The 19412-nt window shown below is 62.1% G+C and overlaps 1 protein-coding gene across 1 annotated transcript in view; it reads left to right on the top strand.

Moving 5' to 3' along the window:
* TSNARE1 (t-SNARE domain containing 1) overlaps positions 1–19412 on the top strand; it is a 102060-nt gene that overhangs the window by 27734 nt on the left and 54914 nt on the right. The window contains 4 exon segments of the mRNA XM_042973238.1: positions 8905–9030; positions 15566–15715; positions 16738–16982; positions 16984–17233. Of these exon segments, the coding sequence (XP_042829172.1) occupies positions 8943–9030; positions 15566–15715; positions 16738–16982; positions 16984–17233 (733 nt within the window). The 5' untranslated portion in view covers positions 8905–8942.

The raw sequence follows: 19412 nt of genomic DNA, 5'->3' as shown, positions 1-19412 counted from the left end.
GTCTCCTTTGTCAGTAGTCGAGAAAATAGGGTTTTGATTCACAAGTCAGATCTATTGTTTTTCCACTTCTTACCTCGTTAATATTTGCTTTTATTTATGTTGTTTCTGTGGGTACTCTTGAATTATCTTACTGCTTTTTTTAACTTATTTTTTTAAGGGTAGATGTATTCATTAGAACATCTTGGGCTGCAAATAACAGGAAATCAAACTGACGTGAGCTTACGTGACGTGGAAACAGCCCACGAAGCTCACGGGAAAGCAAAGGCGGGCAGGAGGCAGGTGTTGGGGATACTGCGCTTCTCCGTGCTTCCCTTCACATGGCTCCCCTGTGCGTGAGCTGCTGCAGGCCCCCCGGGCCTGTGGTCAGAGGACGGCTGCAAGCCGAGGGGACACGGACGGCAGGCACAGAAGTCGACATCATTCCTGGCACACCGTCCTCCACCCTCGGAGCGCTGTGCGCGGTGGACACCTTAGCTGGCAGTGCGTGGGTAAACGCATGGCTTTTTCCAAACCCTTAAACTAAGAATTTTGCTTGTTTTCACCTTTTTTCACGAAATGTTCAGTGTCGTGGATTCTCCTCTGGTCACTCTCTTAAATGTATCTTATCGATGTGTTTGTGCGATGTTTTCACTGTTTGGTTCTTTTTTGGAAATTTCCAAAGTTTTGTTTGTATTTTTTCTTTTTTCTCCTAAGAGTTGTCTAATGGATCGTGCTTAAAATGGGAGGGGCTTCTTGGTTTTTGGACACGTTTAAAATACACGATCACGCTGACGCCAGTGCCTTGGTTCCCCAGCCTCAAGCGTCCGTCCGTGGACACGGCACGTTTCTTCACTCACGTACGTGTGCTCTGCTTTCCTTCTTTCTTTCGGTTTTTAATATTTATTTGTGTTTGAGAGAGAGAGACAGAGACAGAGCATGAGCAGGGGACGGGCAGAGAGAGACAGAGGGAGACCCAGAATCCGAAGCAGGCTCCAGGCTCCGAGCTGTCGGCACAGAGCCCGACGCGGGGCTCGAACTCACGAACCGCGAGATCGTGACCTGAGCCGAAGTCGGACGCTGAACCGACTGAGCCACCTAGGCGCCCCTATTTTATTTTTAACTTACAAGTTTTGGGGCACGATAATTGTAGGTTACAGAAGAGTTACCAGATGGATAGACATCCAGTGTGCGTCCCGGTGCCCCTCCCCACCTTGGCTTTGTCCTTCCGTGTGTGCGTGTGTGCACGCACGCGTACGTGTTCCCTTCTGGACCGCTGGATGGTGAGCGGCAGACAGGATGCTCCCTGGTCCTCAAACACACCGTCTTACGCAACCGCGGCGCGGCAGTGCCAGTCGGGAAAGTGACACAGGTGCAGCTCTCGTCCCGGGATCTTGTTCGTGTTCATCGGGGCAGAGCTTGTGAATTGTCCTCATAGCACCTTCTTACAAAAGAAATCCAGGACCGCCTGTTAGTTTAAGCGATGACGTGTCTTCAGCCTCCTTTGCTCTGGGACGATCCCTTGGTCTTTGTGTCCCGAGATTGCATTTGTGAAGATGGCAGGTCAGTTATTGAGTAGACGGCTTCTCAGTTTGGTCGTTTCTGCTGTTTCTCGCGGCCCTCGGCGGGTGGGGGGGGGGGTATGGATTGCGGAGGTGCCGTCGCGTGCTCCTCCGTGCGCGGTGACCGTGTTCACTTAGATCATTTGGTTAAGGGGATGTCTGCCAGCTGCCTCTGAAAAGTTATAATTTTTCCATTTTTAATTAGCAGGTATCTTGGGGAAGATCTTGGAGCCTGTGTGGCTGGCCTCTCATTTAGCAGACCTGTCCCGGCAGCTGTAGCACCCTGGACACGCTTGTCTGAATCAGGGTCTTGACGGCCGCCCCTCCCCCACTCCCTCTGCGTTATCGGCTTTCTGCTCGAAGGAGGAGCTTTTCCTTTTTTCCCTCATTTATTTATTTGTGACCGTGTGGACCCGTGGGTTTTTATTTTGTGCAATGATTGTAATCCTTCGTTACTGTTACTTATTTTGGGGCTCAGACTGTCCCGGATGTGGCGGTGGAAGCCTTCCCACCGGCTCCCGCGTCCTTTGGTGACGTCCCCACCTACCTTGGAGCACTTCCGCTCTGTCGAGCGAGCGGGAACACCCTGTTCCCGGTGTATCTGTTCCCTGCTCTGCCCCGGCCCTGGGATCAGCCGTGTCTCCAGGGAGTCTGAGTTCTTCTTGGGGAAGAATGGTGTTTTAGCATCAAGATTAGCGTGCTGGGTGTGCTTCCTGCTGTGGGGAGACAAAGCGAGGAAGTGAGGAAGTAACGAGCGTCTCTCTCTCTCTCTCTCTCACACACACACACACACACACACACACACACACAGGACCATGCCTGTGGTGACATCGACCTGCACAGGCCTGTGCGTGTTGAAACCTGAATCCAAATGGGAGACTCCAAGCTCCGGTCGAGTGGTGCTCCCTGGGGAGGGGAAGCGTGCTGGGCAGAGGTGAAACAGGCTGAGGGGAGGTGTCCTCCTGCTGCTGCCGGGGGAGGGTGCCGAGGGCCGGCGGCCGGCTCCCAGGTCCTGCCTGTCTCTGTGGTTTGGAGTAAGTCACTTTCTCTTTGTGCGTTCAGTGTTGTCATCTTAAAAATTGGGGTTTGGGTTGGATCAGGGAGTACTCGGCACAGGTGACCCCACCCCTGCCACGGATGCACGGTAGACGTCCGTCCTCACGCAAGGCTGCCTGTGACTCCAGACGCGCCCCAGACGTTGCCTGCGTGACACTCCTGTCTTGGTGCTGGGTGTGCCCGGATCGGCGAGCGTGCTGGGTAGCTGGGTCTTGTGACGTCGTGGCCTTCGCCCAGGGTCTCCAGGCCGGCTTGGCTTCTGCAGCACCCGTGAGGGCACGTTGGTGAGACAGGCATTTTGGGGGGCCTACGGGCAGCAGTCCGTCGAGGGAAGCGCGGGCGCAGAGGGTAGCAGCCCAGCCTGACGCTGCTCCCCTGGGCTGACTCGTGGTGTCCGCCTGCCGCGATCGGCAAGCCGGGGCTGCCCGGCCTCTGCCTGGAGCAGCGTGGGCGGGACTGGGCATCACAGCCTCCAGCCTTGCCCTCCCCGGGGGGCCGCGCTGCGGTCTCTGAGCAACGCGGCTCTGGGGCTCCTGCCTCCCCGGAATGGCGTGGCCGGGGTTGGCGGCTGGGCCCCGGGCGGAGCCGTGCGCGGGGCAGCGCTGGCTTCGGGTCCCCTCCCAGCGGGCCTCCTCGGTCGTGCCAGGCGTGCGGCCAGGTGAGCGGAAGGTGGTTCGCAGCGGGACGGTCCGGGCGGTGGGGGGAGGCCCCGGCCAGCTTTCCTTCTGCACTACCTGGTACCACGCTCTTCTTCTACCCGGCCCTGCCTCCTCCAGGAAGCCTCCCCGCCTCCCTGCTGACCCCTCACACGGCAGGCACTGAAGGGAGCCGGTGCCCGTTTGCCGCTCTCTGTGTTGGACACGTTTCTGGTTATGGCTTGGGTCCTGTCCCTCAGCCCGGCACTGTGCCCAGAGAAGGGCTCGCCATGTGTCCAGGGAGGGGCAGGGGGATCCCGGTGCCACTGCGGCCTGACACCCACTTGGGTCTCAGAGGGGCGGGCGGGTGCAGTGTTGCCTGGAAAGGCAGATTAACCAGGGGTGTGGTTGTGCAGGGGTGGGGAAGAAGGGCAAGAGAGGGGCAGCAGGGTAGAGACGGGCGAGGACTCAGGTGAAGGACAGCGCCCCAGGCCAGAGCCCAGGCCTGAGGGCCAGGTCCCCAGGGCCGTCAGCAGGGCGAAGTCTGGGTGGGACCGAGGCAGGGTCCCCATGATGGTGCATCGGTCTCCTGCCTCCTGTCTTGTCTGTGCCCAGCTGGAGCTTGAGGCCCACGGGCAGGGGGGACTGTGTGATGCTGAGTTTGCTGTGTCCCCATCACAGCGCAGGTCAGCGGTCCAGGGAATGAGACCCAAAGATGAACTCACTCCTTGCTTAGTTCACTGAGGGCTGGACAGCTGCCCATTTTACACTTGAGAAAACAGACGCCTGCTCTCCATCCTTGGGGTCCCCTCCAGCTTGAGGGCTACCCCAGTCTAGAAAATACTGTCCTTTCTCTGCTGCCAGCAAGGTCAGCCGGGGTCTCGGGACTCCCCTGCCTCTGACAGCCCCAGGCCGATGGAAGGAAGCTGCAGGCAGAGGTCATGTCCTGCTCGGGAGCCCGTCCGGGGCAGAGCCGGCCCTGTCCTGGCCCTGGCACCGGCCCTGGAGGCCAGGCCGTTGGACTCCAGCCTGGAGCTGTGTCCGCTGCTCTCTCCCGACCAGGGTCCGGGGGCGTCCTGCTGTCCATCTGTTCTCTCCTCTGGGGCCTAGGGGCTTTGTCCTGGGGGCGGGGCTGTGTTGCTGGGGCGTTCCCTGGCACCCCCCGCTTCCTTTGCTGCCCCAAAAGCAGGATCTGGGCACTACAAGGACAGATGGCTCCCTCAGGCTGCTGGCAACGAGCCTGGCGCCAGCCCTGGGGGCGCAGGGTCCGAGGAGCCGGCGGCTCGAGGAAGCCGCTCGATGGGAGGCCTGCTCGGGAGCAGGCAGTGTTCCCGTGGCCTCCGGCAGCTCCGAGGCGGTCCAGGGCCCTTCCTGGGTACTGCGGCCCAACAGCATCCCCCCCCCCCCGCCCCCCCGGCCCTCCCGTGGGCCTTGCTGCCGCTTCCGCCCGCCTGGGCCCCCGGTGGCCGCCCCGGCCTTTGTCCCGCTGCTCCCCCTCCCCGTCTGACTCCACCGCCGCCTGCCGCCTGCCCTCGCCCGTTGAGGGTCGGGGCGCGAACTGGCTGCGGGCGGCTGAGTGGGAGCGGTGTGGAGGAAGCTGATGGCGCAGCCCGGGCACAGGGCGCCTGGGGGACCTGAGTGTGTGCCCACGGCCCCTCGCTGTCTCCCAGCGATGTGGGGGGGGGGGCCCTGCTGGGTTCTGGGTCCCCCAGGGGCTGGAGCAGTGGGCCCAGGACAGGTACTGGTGTTTGGTGTTTCTGGTCCTCAGGCTGGGGCGCCTCTTTGTGGCCCTGGCAGGGGGGCAGCCTCACCCCCCGTCTGCCGAGCAGACACTGGTGGCACATGTTGCGGGCGGTACCCGGCGAGAGGAGGTTGCGGGCCAGACGAGGCGGCAGGCTGGGGGTCTTTTCCCTTCCCTGCCTCTGCAGGTGGGCTGCTCATTGCCCTTTGCTTGCCCGGATGCGGCCGAGGGTGGCCCCCGTGGCCTCCGTTCGCCCCTCAGTGGTGCTGTGGGCTCGGCCCCTCTGTCCCTTTCTGCTGCCCTCCCTGTGCTGGGCACATTGTGGGCTTGGGCTGGGAGTCCCTAGTGTTGCCCCCCCCACCAGTCTCTGTCACCTCCTCTGGCAGGCCCCGGGCTCCCCTGTGTGCGGGCCGCCCCTCCCTTCCGACCCAGTCGGCCAGTCCTTCCTGCGCCCGTTTGGACCCCGCTTGAGCTGCTTCCTCTGGGGAGCTGCCAAGCCCGCCCAGTCCGGGGCTCTAGCCATGGCCCCCGGTCCCCACAGCTTCCTGTCCCAGGGGACATTCCCGCCGACTCCCGACAGATGCTCACGACCCCAAGGCTGTGCCGGGGCCCGCCCTGTTCACACCGGACACGGTGCCCAGTGCCCTGTGCCTGCCTGGGGTCCTCGTAGCGCCCCAGGACAACATGGTGACTCTGGGGCCACCCTCCAGGCATCTGAAGAGAGTGTGGGTCTCTGCCTGGGTCGTCTGCTCAAGGCAGACTCCCCCGCAGCCCGCCGCTCTGTTTCCAGACTCCTCTTTCTGCGTGATGATCTCAGTGGAATCTTAAAAATGAAGCTTTAATGTTTCAGGATTATACACATACAGAGTGTGGAGAAAAAATGAGCCCTACAGTGGTTATTTGAGAAAAACAGGGGTTCCAGTTTCCTCTTCCCAGCGTGTGCTACTTTTGATCTTCTAGATCTTTGGGTAACTTTTCTCTGAATAACATGCTCGTTCACTACTTCTCTGTTGTTTCCAGCAGTTAGACACTATCCACTGTCTTGCAAGATGACGACTGAAGTGTCCTTTCACACGTGTGCTTGAACTCACACGCATGCACACTGAGCACACACATGCACTCACACACCTGTGCACACACATGCACACGAGCACACACACCCGTGCAACACGCTTGAGCACATGCATGCATACAGCACATGCATGCACGCACACACTTGTGCACACACACTCGAGCACACGCACACACATGTGCAGACACGCCCAAGCACACACATGCACACACACGCGCATATGCTTGAGCGCACGCACACATGCACACGCTCGAGCACATACACCTGTGCACACACGCTCGAGCACACCCACACACTCGTACCTGCGCGTGCACACACACTCGCACACACACTTGCCCTCCTCCAGCACGGCTCTGTGCTGCATCCTATTGGCAGGTGGATGAGGCCGTTCCTAACTGCAGCCGCTGAGGGCTGAGCCTCGTCATTACCTGGGATCGTCCTCGTTTCCCCTTCACCGTGTTTCCCTGGGGCTCGGTTAGGTCCAGACGCCGCGGCCGTGATTGCACCCTCCCGAGGATGTGTGTCTGGAACCTTCTGCCGCGCTGTCAGCCAGTCGCCCCCCTGTCCCTGGCACAGCTTGGGCCCCGGGCCTCTTGGCTCGTGCCGCAGGCGGTCGTGCCTGTTTTCCTGGGTTCTCCGTCCTAGGGGGAATGTGGACTCTTGTCCTCTCCCAAGAAGGGCAGGGAAGGGCCTGCACCGTGTCAGAAAGTGTCTTCTATACCTTCATGGGGCCGCCGTGGTTTTAAGTTCTGTCCTCATGGCTCATGAGGGCCGTCGCCTTGAGTTTCTGAGTTGCTCATCCCCTTCCCTTGGTTTCCTCTGTCCCCACGATTCCCGTCCCTCGGAGGCAGGAGGCCCATTCTGGCCTCCGGGCCCGTTCTGTCTCTGTTCTGCTTCCTGGGGCAGACGTCTCCCACCTTTGCACCAAGCGCTGCTCTTGGGCACCGTGGTGTCCCCAGCACCTTGGTGTGCCCCGGGCGCCCCGGACAGCGTCCTGTGGGGCTTTGGGGGCAGTGCCTCCTGTCTCCAGGGATGGTGGCGAGGGGCTGGGTGACCTGGATTTGCCCCCAAGGAGGCCACCTGGGGAGGTCGTGGGCACTGGGGTCGCCCCGTGAGGTCCGAAACCCTTCTCTGCCGGCCGTGTGGCCTTGGGCGCTTACCCCTCTGTGCCTCAGTGTCCCCGTCTGCGGCGTGAGCAGTGGTGGGGTGCCCCCGCAGCTGCTCGTGAGGACGGCGTGCAAGCCCGTGGAGGCGCGCAGGGAAGCGTGAGTGTGCCCGCCGCTCTGGGCGCCAGCCCCGGCCGTTTCCCCGCCACGTTACACGGCTCTTCCCGGTGCCGCTCGCTCCGGGTGTGTCCCCGTGTGTCCTGGGCTCCGTCTTCCACGTCCGACGTGCTCCCGTCAGGCGCTGGCAAGCGTGCGGGTGCCCGGCTTGCCGCGCCGAGACCTCCCCTCCAGGCCGGCGGTCACCCCTGCGTCCTCTCTTGCTGCTGGCTCCTCCCGCTCTCCCTGCGCGGCCCGTCTCCCCTCGTGGGGCATCCGGGAAGCCAAGTCCAGCGGTGACCTCGGCAGGCATCCGGGATGTGAGGCCCGCGCTCCTTGGAGCAGGTGCGGGGCCCCCGGGGCCCCCCCGACAGCTGCCCTGTTGGGGCCAGATTTCGTCATCCGCTCCAACCACCGTCACGTCGCAGCCGGAAGCAGCTGTGAGAACCAGCGCGTCCGTCGAGCCCGCCTGCGGATTTACCGGGAGCCGGGCGGCCCGTCTTCTTGCTGAGCTGTTCTGTCCGGGCACATGCAGTTGTGTGTCCTAAAGTTGTGTCGCCTATTTAATAGCTGATGGATTTACTGTTATTCTAAGATGAGTTACTGAATATAGTTTTACAACCTTGTTTTAATTTGTAACCCAGTAAGCACCGGTGGACGTCCCGCCCGTAAACCAGAGCTCTTTGGGGTGCTCCGGAGTTCCTGGCCGTGGAGGGGCCCTGGCTGGCAGACGGCTCGGGCAGCCCGCTCCGTGGGCCCCCACCGGCCCCGGGAGCTCGCAGGTCACAGTCCTGCCCTCTCGCGCTCTCACGTGGGCTTTTGTCCAGGGCAGTGGAGTAGTGGCTGCGATGTGCTGGGAGCCCAGCCCGGCCTGCTGGGAGCGTGACGTGGCCGATCAGCCGCTCGCCGGACGGGTCTCTGTGCACACGGCACGTGTGCGGCCACCCGGGAAGCTGATGACCCTGGGGGGTCCCGGGGGGCAGATCATGTCTGGAGATGTCCCTTCCGCCGCCCTGGAGCTGTGGTTCACCGGAGAAGCAGGTGGGGCGGGCAGGAGGCCGAGTGCCCGCGGCCGGGACGGCCGGTGTCGTGTTCAGGCGGCGATACAGGCGGTCGTGTTCCGAGAGTGCTGGGACCGTGGGTGTCACTTCCTGCTCTCTGTGCGCCTGGGAGGCAGGGCCTCGCGTCCCCCTGATCTTACAGATGGGGTCGCTGAGCCCACAGAGGGTCAGTGTCCCGTCCGAGCTGCATCGGTACCACGTGTTGAGGTGGGTCCGGCCCAGGCAGCCTGTCCCCAGCCCTCCCGCCGACTTGCGAGGCTCAGAAGAACTGAGCTGGAGCCAGAGGCTTGGCGGGTTCACAAGCCCCGTGGGTTCTCAGCTCGGCAGGGGTGGGCTTGCTCAGGGGAGAGGTGATTCCCGGTGTCTGTCCTCACGTGAGGACAGTGGGACAGGTGGGCACCTGAAGGGGCTCAGTTGGGCTGAGATGCAGGGGTGGGGACGACGTGAAGCCAGGCCGGTGGGCTGGGCGGGCAGGGGCCCGAGTGACCCTGGGTCTGGAGCACTAACTCCTCTCCCTTCCTGCTTTTTGTCTCTTCCAGCTCTGTGGGAAGGCAGTGGCCCTGCTCTCCGTAAAAAGATGTCCTATGGATCCATCGCTGGCAGTGGTGGCCTGGGGAGCCACAGCCCTTTCGGGGGACCCTCCAGACAAGGCTATCAGCCCCTAGGTAATGACAGTGGCTCGTGGCGTTGGAAGGGTGGCAGGGGTGGCAGTGGGCGGGTCTCTGCTGTGTCGCGGTGGTGGCAGGGGTAGGTGGGCTGTGGGAGCAGTGCTGCCTGTGGCCAGGGGCTGGGGCGGGGTGGTTGGTGCTGGACTGGGTCAGCACCAGGAGAGGCTTCACTGGGAGAGGCGGCCCGCCGTGGGGACGGACCTGGTGTCTGAGGCCATTCTGGCCTCAGGCTGGCACTCAGCAGGTGCCCCGAGCTGGTCTGGGGGTGCCTGGGGTACCTGGCCAACAGCTGAGTGGATGGATGGCCTAGACTGGTCTTCCTAATGACAGTGTGGTGCAGGGGTGTAATTTTCGCAACACACAGGGGAGGAAACTGAGGCCAGGCGGGCTCGGGGCTCCATGCAGCTGGTGCAGGGCAGAGCGGGGACCCCCTTCTAGGACTCCCAAGTCCCCTTGTCCTGTCGCAGCACCACCTCACTCTGAACAGCGTGGTTCTGGCTTCTTTGTCTTCTTCCTAGTTTTGCCTACGTGTGTGTGTGTGTGTGTGTGTGTGTGTGTGTCCGTCCGTCCCCACAGGGCCCCGTGCTGCCTTCGCACGTCTCGGAACTTTGTTCCGTACGATTTATTATTCTGCCGTTTGCTGGCTTTGCTCCTGAATATCCCTGATGTGGAATGTCGCTGTCCCCTTGCGTCTTCCTGCTCTGTGGCTGCGTGGCACCTGCATGGGTCCACGTGCGAGGGCTAGCGTGGGCGTCTGTTTGGGGCGCCGTCGCCCGGCAGGTGCAGGGGACCCGTTGGCTCTGTCTGGGCTGCCGCGCACCCGAGGCGCGTGCTGGTCCCGCTTCGGTGCCCCTGGTGCCCCGTCCTGGTCAGCTGTGCTGGCGCCACCCTGGTGCCCTTGGCGCCCCATCCCCGTCATGCCGCGTGGCAGCCGGTGGCGGGCGGTGACCGTTCGCGGTCTGTGGGTGGGGAACGGTCTCTTCTGGCTTCGCTTTCCATTTCTCTGGTGACCGATGGGACGGGTCCATTTCTTCTCCAGCTGAGAACTCTTCCCGTTAATTCTCCTCTCAAGTTTGCCGTGTTCCTGCTGATTTGTAAGGGTCCCTTCTGCATCCTGGACGACCCGTCGTCAGCTGGCCCTCCGCATCTTTGCTCGGCGGGGGCCTGCTTCCCTCTGTGGTGCCTGCTGGGCGGGTGCGGGCTGTTGGAGCGCCTGAGCGTGCCTGTGGTATCTGTCACCTTTGCACTTTGGTTCAGTGTGACAAATCCTGGCACGAGCTGGTACCGGCTTGTTTCCTTTCCTACGACGAGATTTGGTTTTCCGGGGTCAGTCTTTCACTCACCTGGACTTCTGTTTACGGCGAGAGGTGTGTGCGGGGGTGGGGCCGTGATGCTGTTTCTCTAGTCCTGGGGCTAGTCTCCGAAGATGCCGTCCCATCCTGCAGGCCCGCAGAGCCAGAGTTCTGGGACAGCTTCCGCGTGGGCTCTCTCGGTCAGTTTTTCTCTTCCTGCCCCAAATCCCGCCTTAGTTTTCAGAGTTACGGGTTTTGGTATTTTTTACGTAAGTTGCCCTACTTGTTTTTCTCAGACATGGCTTGGGTGTTTCTGGCCCTTCGTTCTTGAACATGAACTTCAGACTCCCGCCCCTCGGGCCTGGAGCATTGGCGGGAGCTGCCGTGCACCTGCTGCACTCACCTGGTACAGGTGAGTCCTGGCCCCGTCATCGCCGTGGGCTTCCGGTCCGTGAGCGCGCCTTTCTCTTCCTCAGATCTTCTTCCGTATCGTTCAGTAAAGTCTTACAACTTTTACCGTAAAAATCTTACATACCTTTCGTTAGCTTTGCTCTCACGAAGAAAACGTGTTTGTCGATGCTGTCGTAAGCGGCACCGTTCTGAATATTACGCGTTCTAAATCTTTGTTGCTGGTTCACATACACAGTAACTGGTTTTTTAAAAAAGCAGTCTTGACGTTTTATTTACTTTTTAAACTTTCAAGATGTGGACGGTTTCAAACAGAAAAGTGGACATTGCAGTGCCCGGGTGACTCACTTGGTTAAGCGTCTGACTCTTGATTCCGGATCAGGTCATGATCTCAGGGTCATGGGATCAAGCCCCGTGTCGGGCTCCGTGCTGACAGCACAGCACCTGCTTGGGATTCCCTCTCCCTCTCCCTCTCCCTCTCCCTCTCCCTCTCCCTCTCCCTCTCCCTCTCCCTCTCCCTCTCCGTCTCCGTCTCCGTCTCCCTCCGTCTGCCACCCGTCCCCCTGCTCGTGTGTGCACTCATGCCCCCTCTCTCTCAAAAAAAGAAAAACAAGGAGTAGACACCATAACGTAGCGAGCCCCGGGGCTGCCCGCTCCACCTCGTCAGGTGTCTACTCGTGGCCCGTCCAGCTCCTTGTGCCCTTGGCCTGCCCCTGCGTCATTCTGTGGAGAGTCCCAGACATAGCACGCACCCTCTGTTGACGTGTCCACGTGCCTCTGAGCGCCCCCAGAGGGCCTGGCCGGATGTGCCCTGCTGTCAATCACAGCTCGGTGGCCTCGCGCTGGGAAGCGGGACCCTGGGAAGACCCGTGTGCTGACAGGCCTCCTACGTCTCTTGGAAGCTCGAGCTTCTCCATCGTTTTGGCCCTTTTTTCCTTGAAGTTTATTTCTTGAAGAAACCCCGTTTTTCCTGCGGAGCGTAATTGATTTTTGCCCCCCAACTTTATATGCTGCCGTTTTGCCAAACTCCTATTGACCGTACTCATTCTGTCTGGATGGTGTCATTCGTAAATAGTGACTTTTTTTCTCTTCTTCCCCAGTGCGTTCGCCCTTCTTCTGCCTTCCTGAGCCGCTCAGAGTCTCTGTGATGCTGAGCGACAGGGTGTTTGTCTTCTGTGTGAGTCTCTGGAGGGACAGGACTCCGTGTTCCTTAAGTGTTTCTGGATTTTGCTGTAAAAGCATCCGGGTGTAGTGTTCCCTTTGGGGAATGCTTTTTAGATTAGCACTTCATGTCTCCAGTTGTAAAAACTACCCAGGCTCTCTATTTCCTCTTGGGTCATTTTGGTTAAATCAAAGTGAGACCTCCGTCTGCTTCATGTAAACGTTCGAATTTATGGAAGTGAAATGTAGACAGTAGCCGCTGGTTGCTGACGAGGCAGCCCTGTGGCATCGCTGAGGGCCTGGCCGGGGGCCGCCTGCCCTACGCTGCCCCTGCCCCACCGCCTGGACGTGCGTGACCTCCCACGGACCGCGGCAAATCCCAGAGGCTGGGAGCGCCCACTCTTGCGGTGGCTGCTGTGTTACTAACAGCCACGGTGTCTGGATCGCACTCTTTTTTTTTATTCCTGATAGAGTTTATTTGTACCTTCCTTATTTTCTTCTTTTACGATCGTGTTGACTGAGGCTTGGCAGTTTTGTAAGTCTCTCTGACGAACTGACTCCTGACTTTCCTGACACCTTCCGGTGCATGCGTCTGTACGTGATTGATCTCTGCTCACATTTTTATTGTTTTCTCCCTTTTTTCTTGAAGCTGGAGCTGTTTGATTTTTCTGACTCCTGAGGAGGATGTTTACCTCATTCGTGTTCAGTTTTTATTCTTTTGTAATAAAACCACTTTAGATTATAAATGTCCAAATAATCACTGCTTTCGCTGAGCGTCAGACATTTAAAAGTATATAGTATTCTTAAGTTAGACTTCGGGTGTATTTTCTCATTTCCGTTATGATTTTTTCTTTGACTCAGGATTTATTTCAAACTGTGGTTCATCGTTTCCAAATATATGTGGTTTTTTTCTGGCTATCTTTAAAAAATGATTCTACTTAATTGCATTTTTGCCAGAAGAGGATCTATATTGTCCTGATTTGTTGACAGTTGTCGGGACCCGGCTGCTTATACTGTGTCCTCTGCGGGGCGCCCTGAAAAGGGTCCGGGCAGGGGCCTGGGCGGTGGGGCCCGGCGGAGACCCCCGTGTGCGGGAGTGGCTGCCGTCACCCGGGACCCGCTGTGCACCGAGCCCTGGGGTGCATGCGACCCTGGAGGGAGTCATGCAGAGCTTAGGGTGACCTCTTCGTGGAGGAGTCACAGCAGGAAGTTGACTGGCCGACTGCTAACACGTGACGAACTCACACAAATCGAAGGGAAACCCGACAGTCCTCACGCAAGCGGGCCAACTCGCGAGCTCACTGCGGACGGGAGGCCCGGGCCTCACCGTGCCCAGAGAGACAGACTTGGAGGTGACCGCGTGCCGGCTCGCTCTGGAGGGGAGGGCACGGGCGGTTCCCGGACCCCGCAACCTGCCCTCTCCTGGCCCGGTGCCGCCGCCTCCTGGACGGCTGGGAAGTCACCGACCTGTGGGCAGGGGTGCCGGGTGCGGCGGTGGCCGACAGAGGATTCGCTGAGCGAGCCGGCGGGGCGAGGCGCAGCCTGGGTCGGGCTGTGATGGCGGTGTTAGCGTCAGTTGAAGGTGGCTGGGCGGCCTCTGCACACGTCCAGACGTGGTGACGGGTGTGCTGACTGGAGGACGCGGAGCCGTGCCCAGAGTGTTCTAATTGTGCGCGACCCCTGCCCCCATGGTAACAGTGTTCGTCTCCAGATGCCGTCATCACAGGTGATCTGTATCGTTTTCTTGTAACTGTCTGCGTTCGAACTTCTCGCAACCGTGTGTGTTCTAATAGTCAGAAACAATAGTTGTCTCCGGACCCCCTCAAAGTTCAAGGGTCATGTGATTCCGGAGGGCAGGCCACGCGGGCCCCTCCACAGGCGTCTGGGGACCGTGTGGACTGAGCAGGAGGAGGTGGGCAGGGCCCGGGCTTGCCGTGGCCAGATGCCAGCGTGGCGAGGTCATCGGGTGGCGATGCGGGCGCCAGCTGGGCCTCCAGTCTCCCTGCCCCCACGGGGGGAGCTCTGGGGGGCCCGAAGCAGAGGGTGACCCCAGTTGCCAGGTACCTGGACGCTGTTACCCGGGGAACGCGTGCCTGCAGGGGCGCCTGGCAGGTGTCTGGGGAGAGGACCCGCCCCGCAGGCTCCCCACGAAGCCCTTCAGGAAGAGGGGCTGCGTGAGATGGGCCCTGGCCTGGAGGCTCGTGCTCAGACCCGCAGATGCCTCCGTGTCGGCCCTCGGCCCCCGCCTCTCTCTCACGTGCCGTGACCATCCGGGGCCGCGCCTGCCTCCCCACACACGGAGGAGAGTTCTCTCGGTCTGCCTCGGAGACCTGCTTGTTGCAGTTCTCCGTGGCCGGGGAACCTCCACCCTCGAGTAAGCCGGCTGCCGTCCTGCCGTCCCGCGTCCTTCCCCTGATGGCACAGGCACGGGGGCCACCTTCCCGGAAGGGTGGAGGCTCCTCCCGAGGGGTGCCCTCCTCCCCGAGTCTGGCCGGGGGCCCCGGGGCCTGCCTGTGTGCTTTGGGTTCTTGCTGCCTGGAGACCTCTCCCACCCCGGGTGGGGTCCTAGGGGGATTGCTTGGTGCAGCCCTTCTGTTCCTGTCACACTGGGCCACCGTGTCCCTCCCCCCCACCCCCTGCAGAGCGGTGTCCTTTGCTATCTCCTCTGGGGAGATGCAAGTCTCAGGCCTTTTCCGGGAAGGAGTTGCCCCTTCAGGAGCTCTGAGCTGGGAATGGCCTGGGACAGGCCGTGTCCCTGGGTTTCAGAGCAGCTGTCAGTGTGGTCAGGTCAGCCGACACCTTCTAGAGCTCGCTCCCTGGAAACTGCCTTTTCAGAGAGAGCTCCAGAGAGAACAGGGTTACACAGACAGCCCCGGGCTCTGGTTTGTGTGGCCCCAGGCTGCACGCACCCCCTCATCGACTCAAGGTGCCATGGATTGAAGGGCACATCTCTCAGAGACGTAAAGGTGTTTTTATAAGGCGTGTCTTTGGTTGACACATTACGGGAAAATGTGTCCAGGAAGTGTTTTTAAATACATGAAAATTACCAAGTGTCTCCCCTGGGGGACCAACCCCATGATGGGAGCCTGTTGGGGGCCAGGGAGCAGGAGGAGGCCGCCCAGGTGCCCGGAGCCACTGCCCCTCAGCTGTGCAGCCGAGAGGCAGGAGGGCGGGTTTTACATTTATCTTCACTGCCCAGAAGCCACGGAACAACGTTCTTACAACAGAATGCTCCCGTGCCTGGTTGCTGTGGTGATTTTGAACTGCCATAAACATCCCTAAGGCCTTGCTCCCCGTTTACGTACATCATTTGTTGCAGACAGGTGACAGGTAACACCCGCTGAAGGCCTGGCCTGGTCTGTGGGCCATGCCTGAAGGCCCTGCTCTAGGCAATTTCATCCTTGTTTGGGGTCACCTTTTGGAGTAATTGTGGTTCAAAGAAAGATCTGGAGCATTTAAAGTATTGAACTCGGAGCTGGCCTCCGGCAGAGGGTTTGGCAGTCTGGGAGGGCTCCTTGGAGGAGGTGGGACTGAATGGAGCTTCTTGGCGTGGATGCTTGGAGGGCTCAGGGCACCTGCTGTCCTGTGTGGGGGCCTTGCTCTGCCAGCAGCACCCGAGCTGCTCTGTGGACGGGCTGGGTGTAACTGTGACTGTCCCTTGCTGTCTGTAGAGTGCGCTAAATGTTGGACCGAGTATGGAATACGCCATTTCCCCTGCCCGTCGCCAGAGAGCAGCCCGCAGGACCCCTGTGTGGGCAAGGACGGGGAAGGTGATCTGGGGTCGGCGGGCACGCCCAGAGGCCCGAGGGCCAGGAAGCGAGGTACTTCCGCTCGGGTGCTGGGTCCGGGAGGGTTCCGGGGAAGGCCGCCCAGAGACGCCCAGCGCCGAGGAGGGAGGGTCAGCAGGCGGGAGCTGGGCGAGGCGGCCCGAGGCTGGCCGGGATTCTGGTTGGTCTGTACCTCACCCCCGCTAGCCTTTCCCTTCTCCAGGGACGGCAGATGGTGTAGCCGGGCTGGACTGGTGACAGAGGGGTGCGGCATGAGGACTTGTGCTGGTTGGGGCCCCGTGGGCTCCAGGGATGAGGCTCAGACCTATGGGACTGGTTCACTCGGCCCCTTCACTCCGGAGCCGGGATTCTCCCCGCAGGGGGCGCTGGTGAGGGAGAGTCGAGGTCCCTGGTGTGCGCTATAGTGAGGGCAGGGGCTGTGGGCCTCTGTAGAGGTCGCCTTCTGATTGACGGGGACCTGGAGGGAGACAGGCCGGGGCGGGGGGGGCTGCTCTCTGCGTGCTCCGTAGGGCTCAGACATCCCTCTCCCCTCGGGGGCTTTCTCCTCACGTCTGGGAAACCTGTGGTCTGATGGGGGAGCTGCCTCCTCTGCCCTTACAGATGGTCCCCTGCACCCCCGGCAGGCATGTGCCGGCTGGGGACAAATCTCCCAGCTGGGCAGAGGCCCCAGGACCTGCTGCTTGCACGGCCAGCCCCGGACCCCCGTGTGTTGAGGACCGCAGGCTGCGGGGGCTCGGAGGGGCGGGGCGGGGCCTCTCAGCCAGGGCCGCCAGGCGCGTCCGTGGCCAGGCTGTCCCCTGGGGAGGGATGACCTAGGAATGCTCCTGCCTGTCTGGTTCCTTGGCTCCCGATGACGGCTGCCAGAGGTGGCCCTTTCTGGAGACATGCCCCGCAGCCCGGAAGTGAAGCGCCTTGCCCGCGGAGCCCAGTCGGACCTGTGGACACCCACAGGGAGGGGCCGGCAGTGTCCTGAAGCCGAAGCCGGAGAGGAGGCGCCCTGGGGGCCACCCCGCCGGCCCAGGGCCTTACACACCCGCCTTTTGGTGCCGTTCCAGGGCCAGGGGTCGCCCCCGAAGGCAGTGGGACACCAGAGCCCGGCTCACCGCCTGCTGCGAGCCCGAGGAAGGACTCTGCCGGCGGGGCCCACGGCCGGCTGGCGGGGCCCGGCGCCACGCGGGCCAAGAAGAGGAAACCCAACTTCTGCCCGCAGGAGACAGAGGTCCTGGTGTCCAAGGTCAGCAAGCACCACCAGCTGCTGTTCGGCACGGGGCTGCTGAAGGCCGAGCCCACCCGCAGGTACCCGCGTGTGGAGCCGCATCCTGCAGGCCGTGAACGCCCTGGGCTACTGCCGCCGGGACGTCGTGGACCTCAAGCACAAGTGGAGGGACCTGCGCGCTGTCGTGCGGCGCAAGCTGGGCGACCTCCGCCACGTGGCCCACGGCCCCGGCCGGCTCCAGGCCTCGGCCCTCACGCCTGTGGAGCAGGCGGTGGCTGAGACCTTCTCCTGCCAGGCCCCCGCCTCGGAGGGCCTCGGCCTGGAGCCGCTCAGAGGTGAGTGCCTTGCCCCGGCCGTCCGGCCGGCGGGAGGCGCAGGCCCGCGGTGGCCTGCTCGTGGCCAGGCCTCGGTCCTCCCGCCACGCTCTCCTCCCCTCTCCTCTTCCCCACCTGCACCACCTCCGGTGACTCCCGCCCCCGGACTCGCGCACTCGCCTGCCCGCGCGGGGACAGCCTTCTGAATGTCCGGGCGCGGCAGGTGAATCCACCTCAGCCCTGACCCTCGCGGCTGCAGAGCGGGGAGCCGGGCACACGACACGGTCGTGTCGAGACACGGTCTTCCCCCGAGGACTCCGCCTCCTGCCTCTGGACCCCGGCCCCCAGGAGGAAACGCGTTTCCTGTTGCTGTCCCGTGTACGCGCACACACCCAAAACACGCGGGTTTCGAGCGCTCACCCCACGTCACCCTCTGTGCCTCGGCGTGTCCCTCTCTTGCTCTCCTGTCCCGTCCAGGGCTCTTAGCCTGTGCGTGAAGTAAAGCGCTCCCGCCGACTCTCTGGTTTTAAGGCCTGGGTGGTAGAGCTGGGGTTTGGCCTGACGTCCAGAGCCGGCCCCGCGGCATCGGGATGTGGCGGGGGTGGGGGGGGCGGTGGGCACCTTGAGTTCTCTGGGGCGTGCTGCCCTGTGGGGGTCACTTCTCGAAGGTTCCTGTCGGGCACAGGGGGTCGGGGGACCCGTGGAGGTCCAGCGGGGCGTCAGAGAGCCCAGTGGGTGGGTCCCAGACAGGTGCAGGGTCACGCACAGCAGTGGGGCTTTGCAGCGGCAGCAGCCTTGGGGCCAGAGGCGGAGGAAGGCCGGTGGGGAGGGGGAGGGGACGGCAGGTACAAGGGAGGTGTGGGGGGCGTGCAGGTCATCTGTGCGTGACTCCTTGGTCATCGGGAGTGCCGGTGTTAGGTCCTGAGGACCGTTTCTGAGTCCGTACCTGGTGTTCGGCTTTGAAACGGGGCCAGAAAATACACAAAGAACGTCAGAAACAAAACAGAAGCAGACACGTGTTTGTGCAGCAGACAGGACAGGCGTTGCCTCGCTTCTCCCCCGCCAGCCCCGCATTTGGGGACGTCGTCTCCGCCGGTGGCGGGCAAGGCGGTGGTCTGGGTGCCGCTGCCTGCCGTGTCCTCAGTGGCACCTGGTGCTGGCTGGGGGCCACGAAGCAGTGGGATCCCGAGGCTGAGGGCCTCCTGCTCTGTAATGTCAGGCGTGGACACCTCCGTGGCCTGCCGTGGGCAGCGGGAGAGCTCGAGGTGCCCAGAACCTGCGCCTCCGTTCCTTGGTTCCCGTGTTCTTCCCGGACGGAGCCCAACGCTTGCCTCCCTCCTCCAAGACCGGACTGCTGCCCCGCACCCCGAGCTTGAGGCCCCCTCCTCCCTGGCCCTGCTGACCCTGAGCCCGCTTGCGGCCCTGCTCTGGCCCTGGCCCCAGACTGAGCCCTGCGCGGTCCCTCGGGCTCCCCTCTGCCTCCTGGGTCTCCCCTTCCCCCCGTGGGGGGAGGGGGGCCGGTGCATTCGGCTCAGGGTGGAGGTGCTCTCACCGGTGGGGGACCCAACCTCACACCTTCCTCACAGCCCCGCCCTCCGGCTCCTCCCCCTCCAGCTCTCTCCCCCTCCCCCTCCCCCTCCCCCCAGGTCCCTGTCCCTGTTGCAGGCCCTGAGGCAGGAGTGTGGCCCCCCTGGCAGGGCTCCCTACGGGCCCCTCGGGCCCTTGGCTCCCAGCACCGGGCTTTCCCGGCTTTGTGATGGTTGTCCACACACCTTCTCACCTCCCTGGCACCGTGGCCTGCCGCACACCTGGGTTTCGGGGGGTGGCTGAGCATGTGTGGGAGGCTCCATGGTGTGGCCTGGGTGCAGGTGGCGGGCCTCGCTCCGCACCAGGGACGTCCTGCTGCCCGCCCAGACTTGGATCTGGTCACATGGCCTTTCTTCCCCAGAGCACTTTGCGGGGGGGCTGTTGCTGCAGAACAAGGAGACGATCTCTCCGGGAGAAACAGGAAAGTACAGAGTACCTGTGTATTCAGGGTCATCCCCCTGAGATTTGGTGCTGTCCCTGCCTCTCCCTGGAACGCAGCCCCTCCCTGGGTCCTCCTTGGTGCCCTCAGCACGGGCCCCGGGCCGAGAGCCAGGCCAGGCGCCCCCAGCCCCACACCTCCTCTCGCCCTGTCCAGTGGGGGCTCCCTGCTCTT

Source organism: Panthera tigris, chromosome F2 (genome assembly GCF_018350195.1).
Source record: "Panthera tigris isolate Pti1 chromosome F2, P.tigris_Pti1_mat1.1, whole genome shotgun sequence".
NCBI lineage: Eukaryota > Metazoa > Chordata > Mammalia > Carnivora > Felidae > Panthera > Panthera tigris.
Note: the sequence above shows the minus strand (reverse complement) of the source record. Positions and strands in the feature narration are given on the sequence as shown.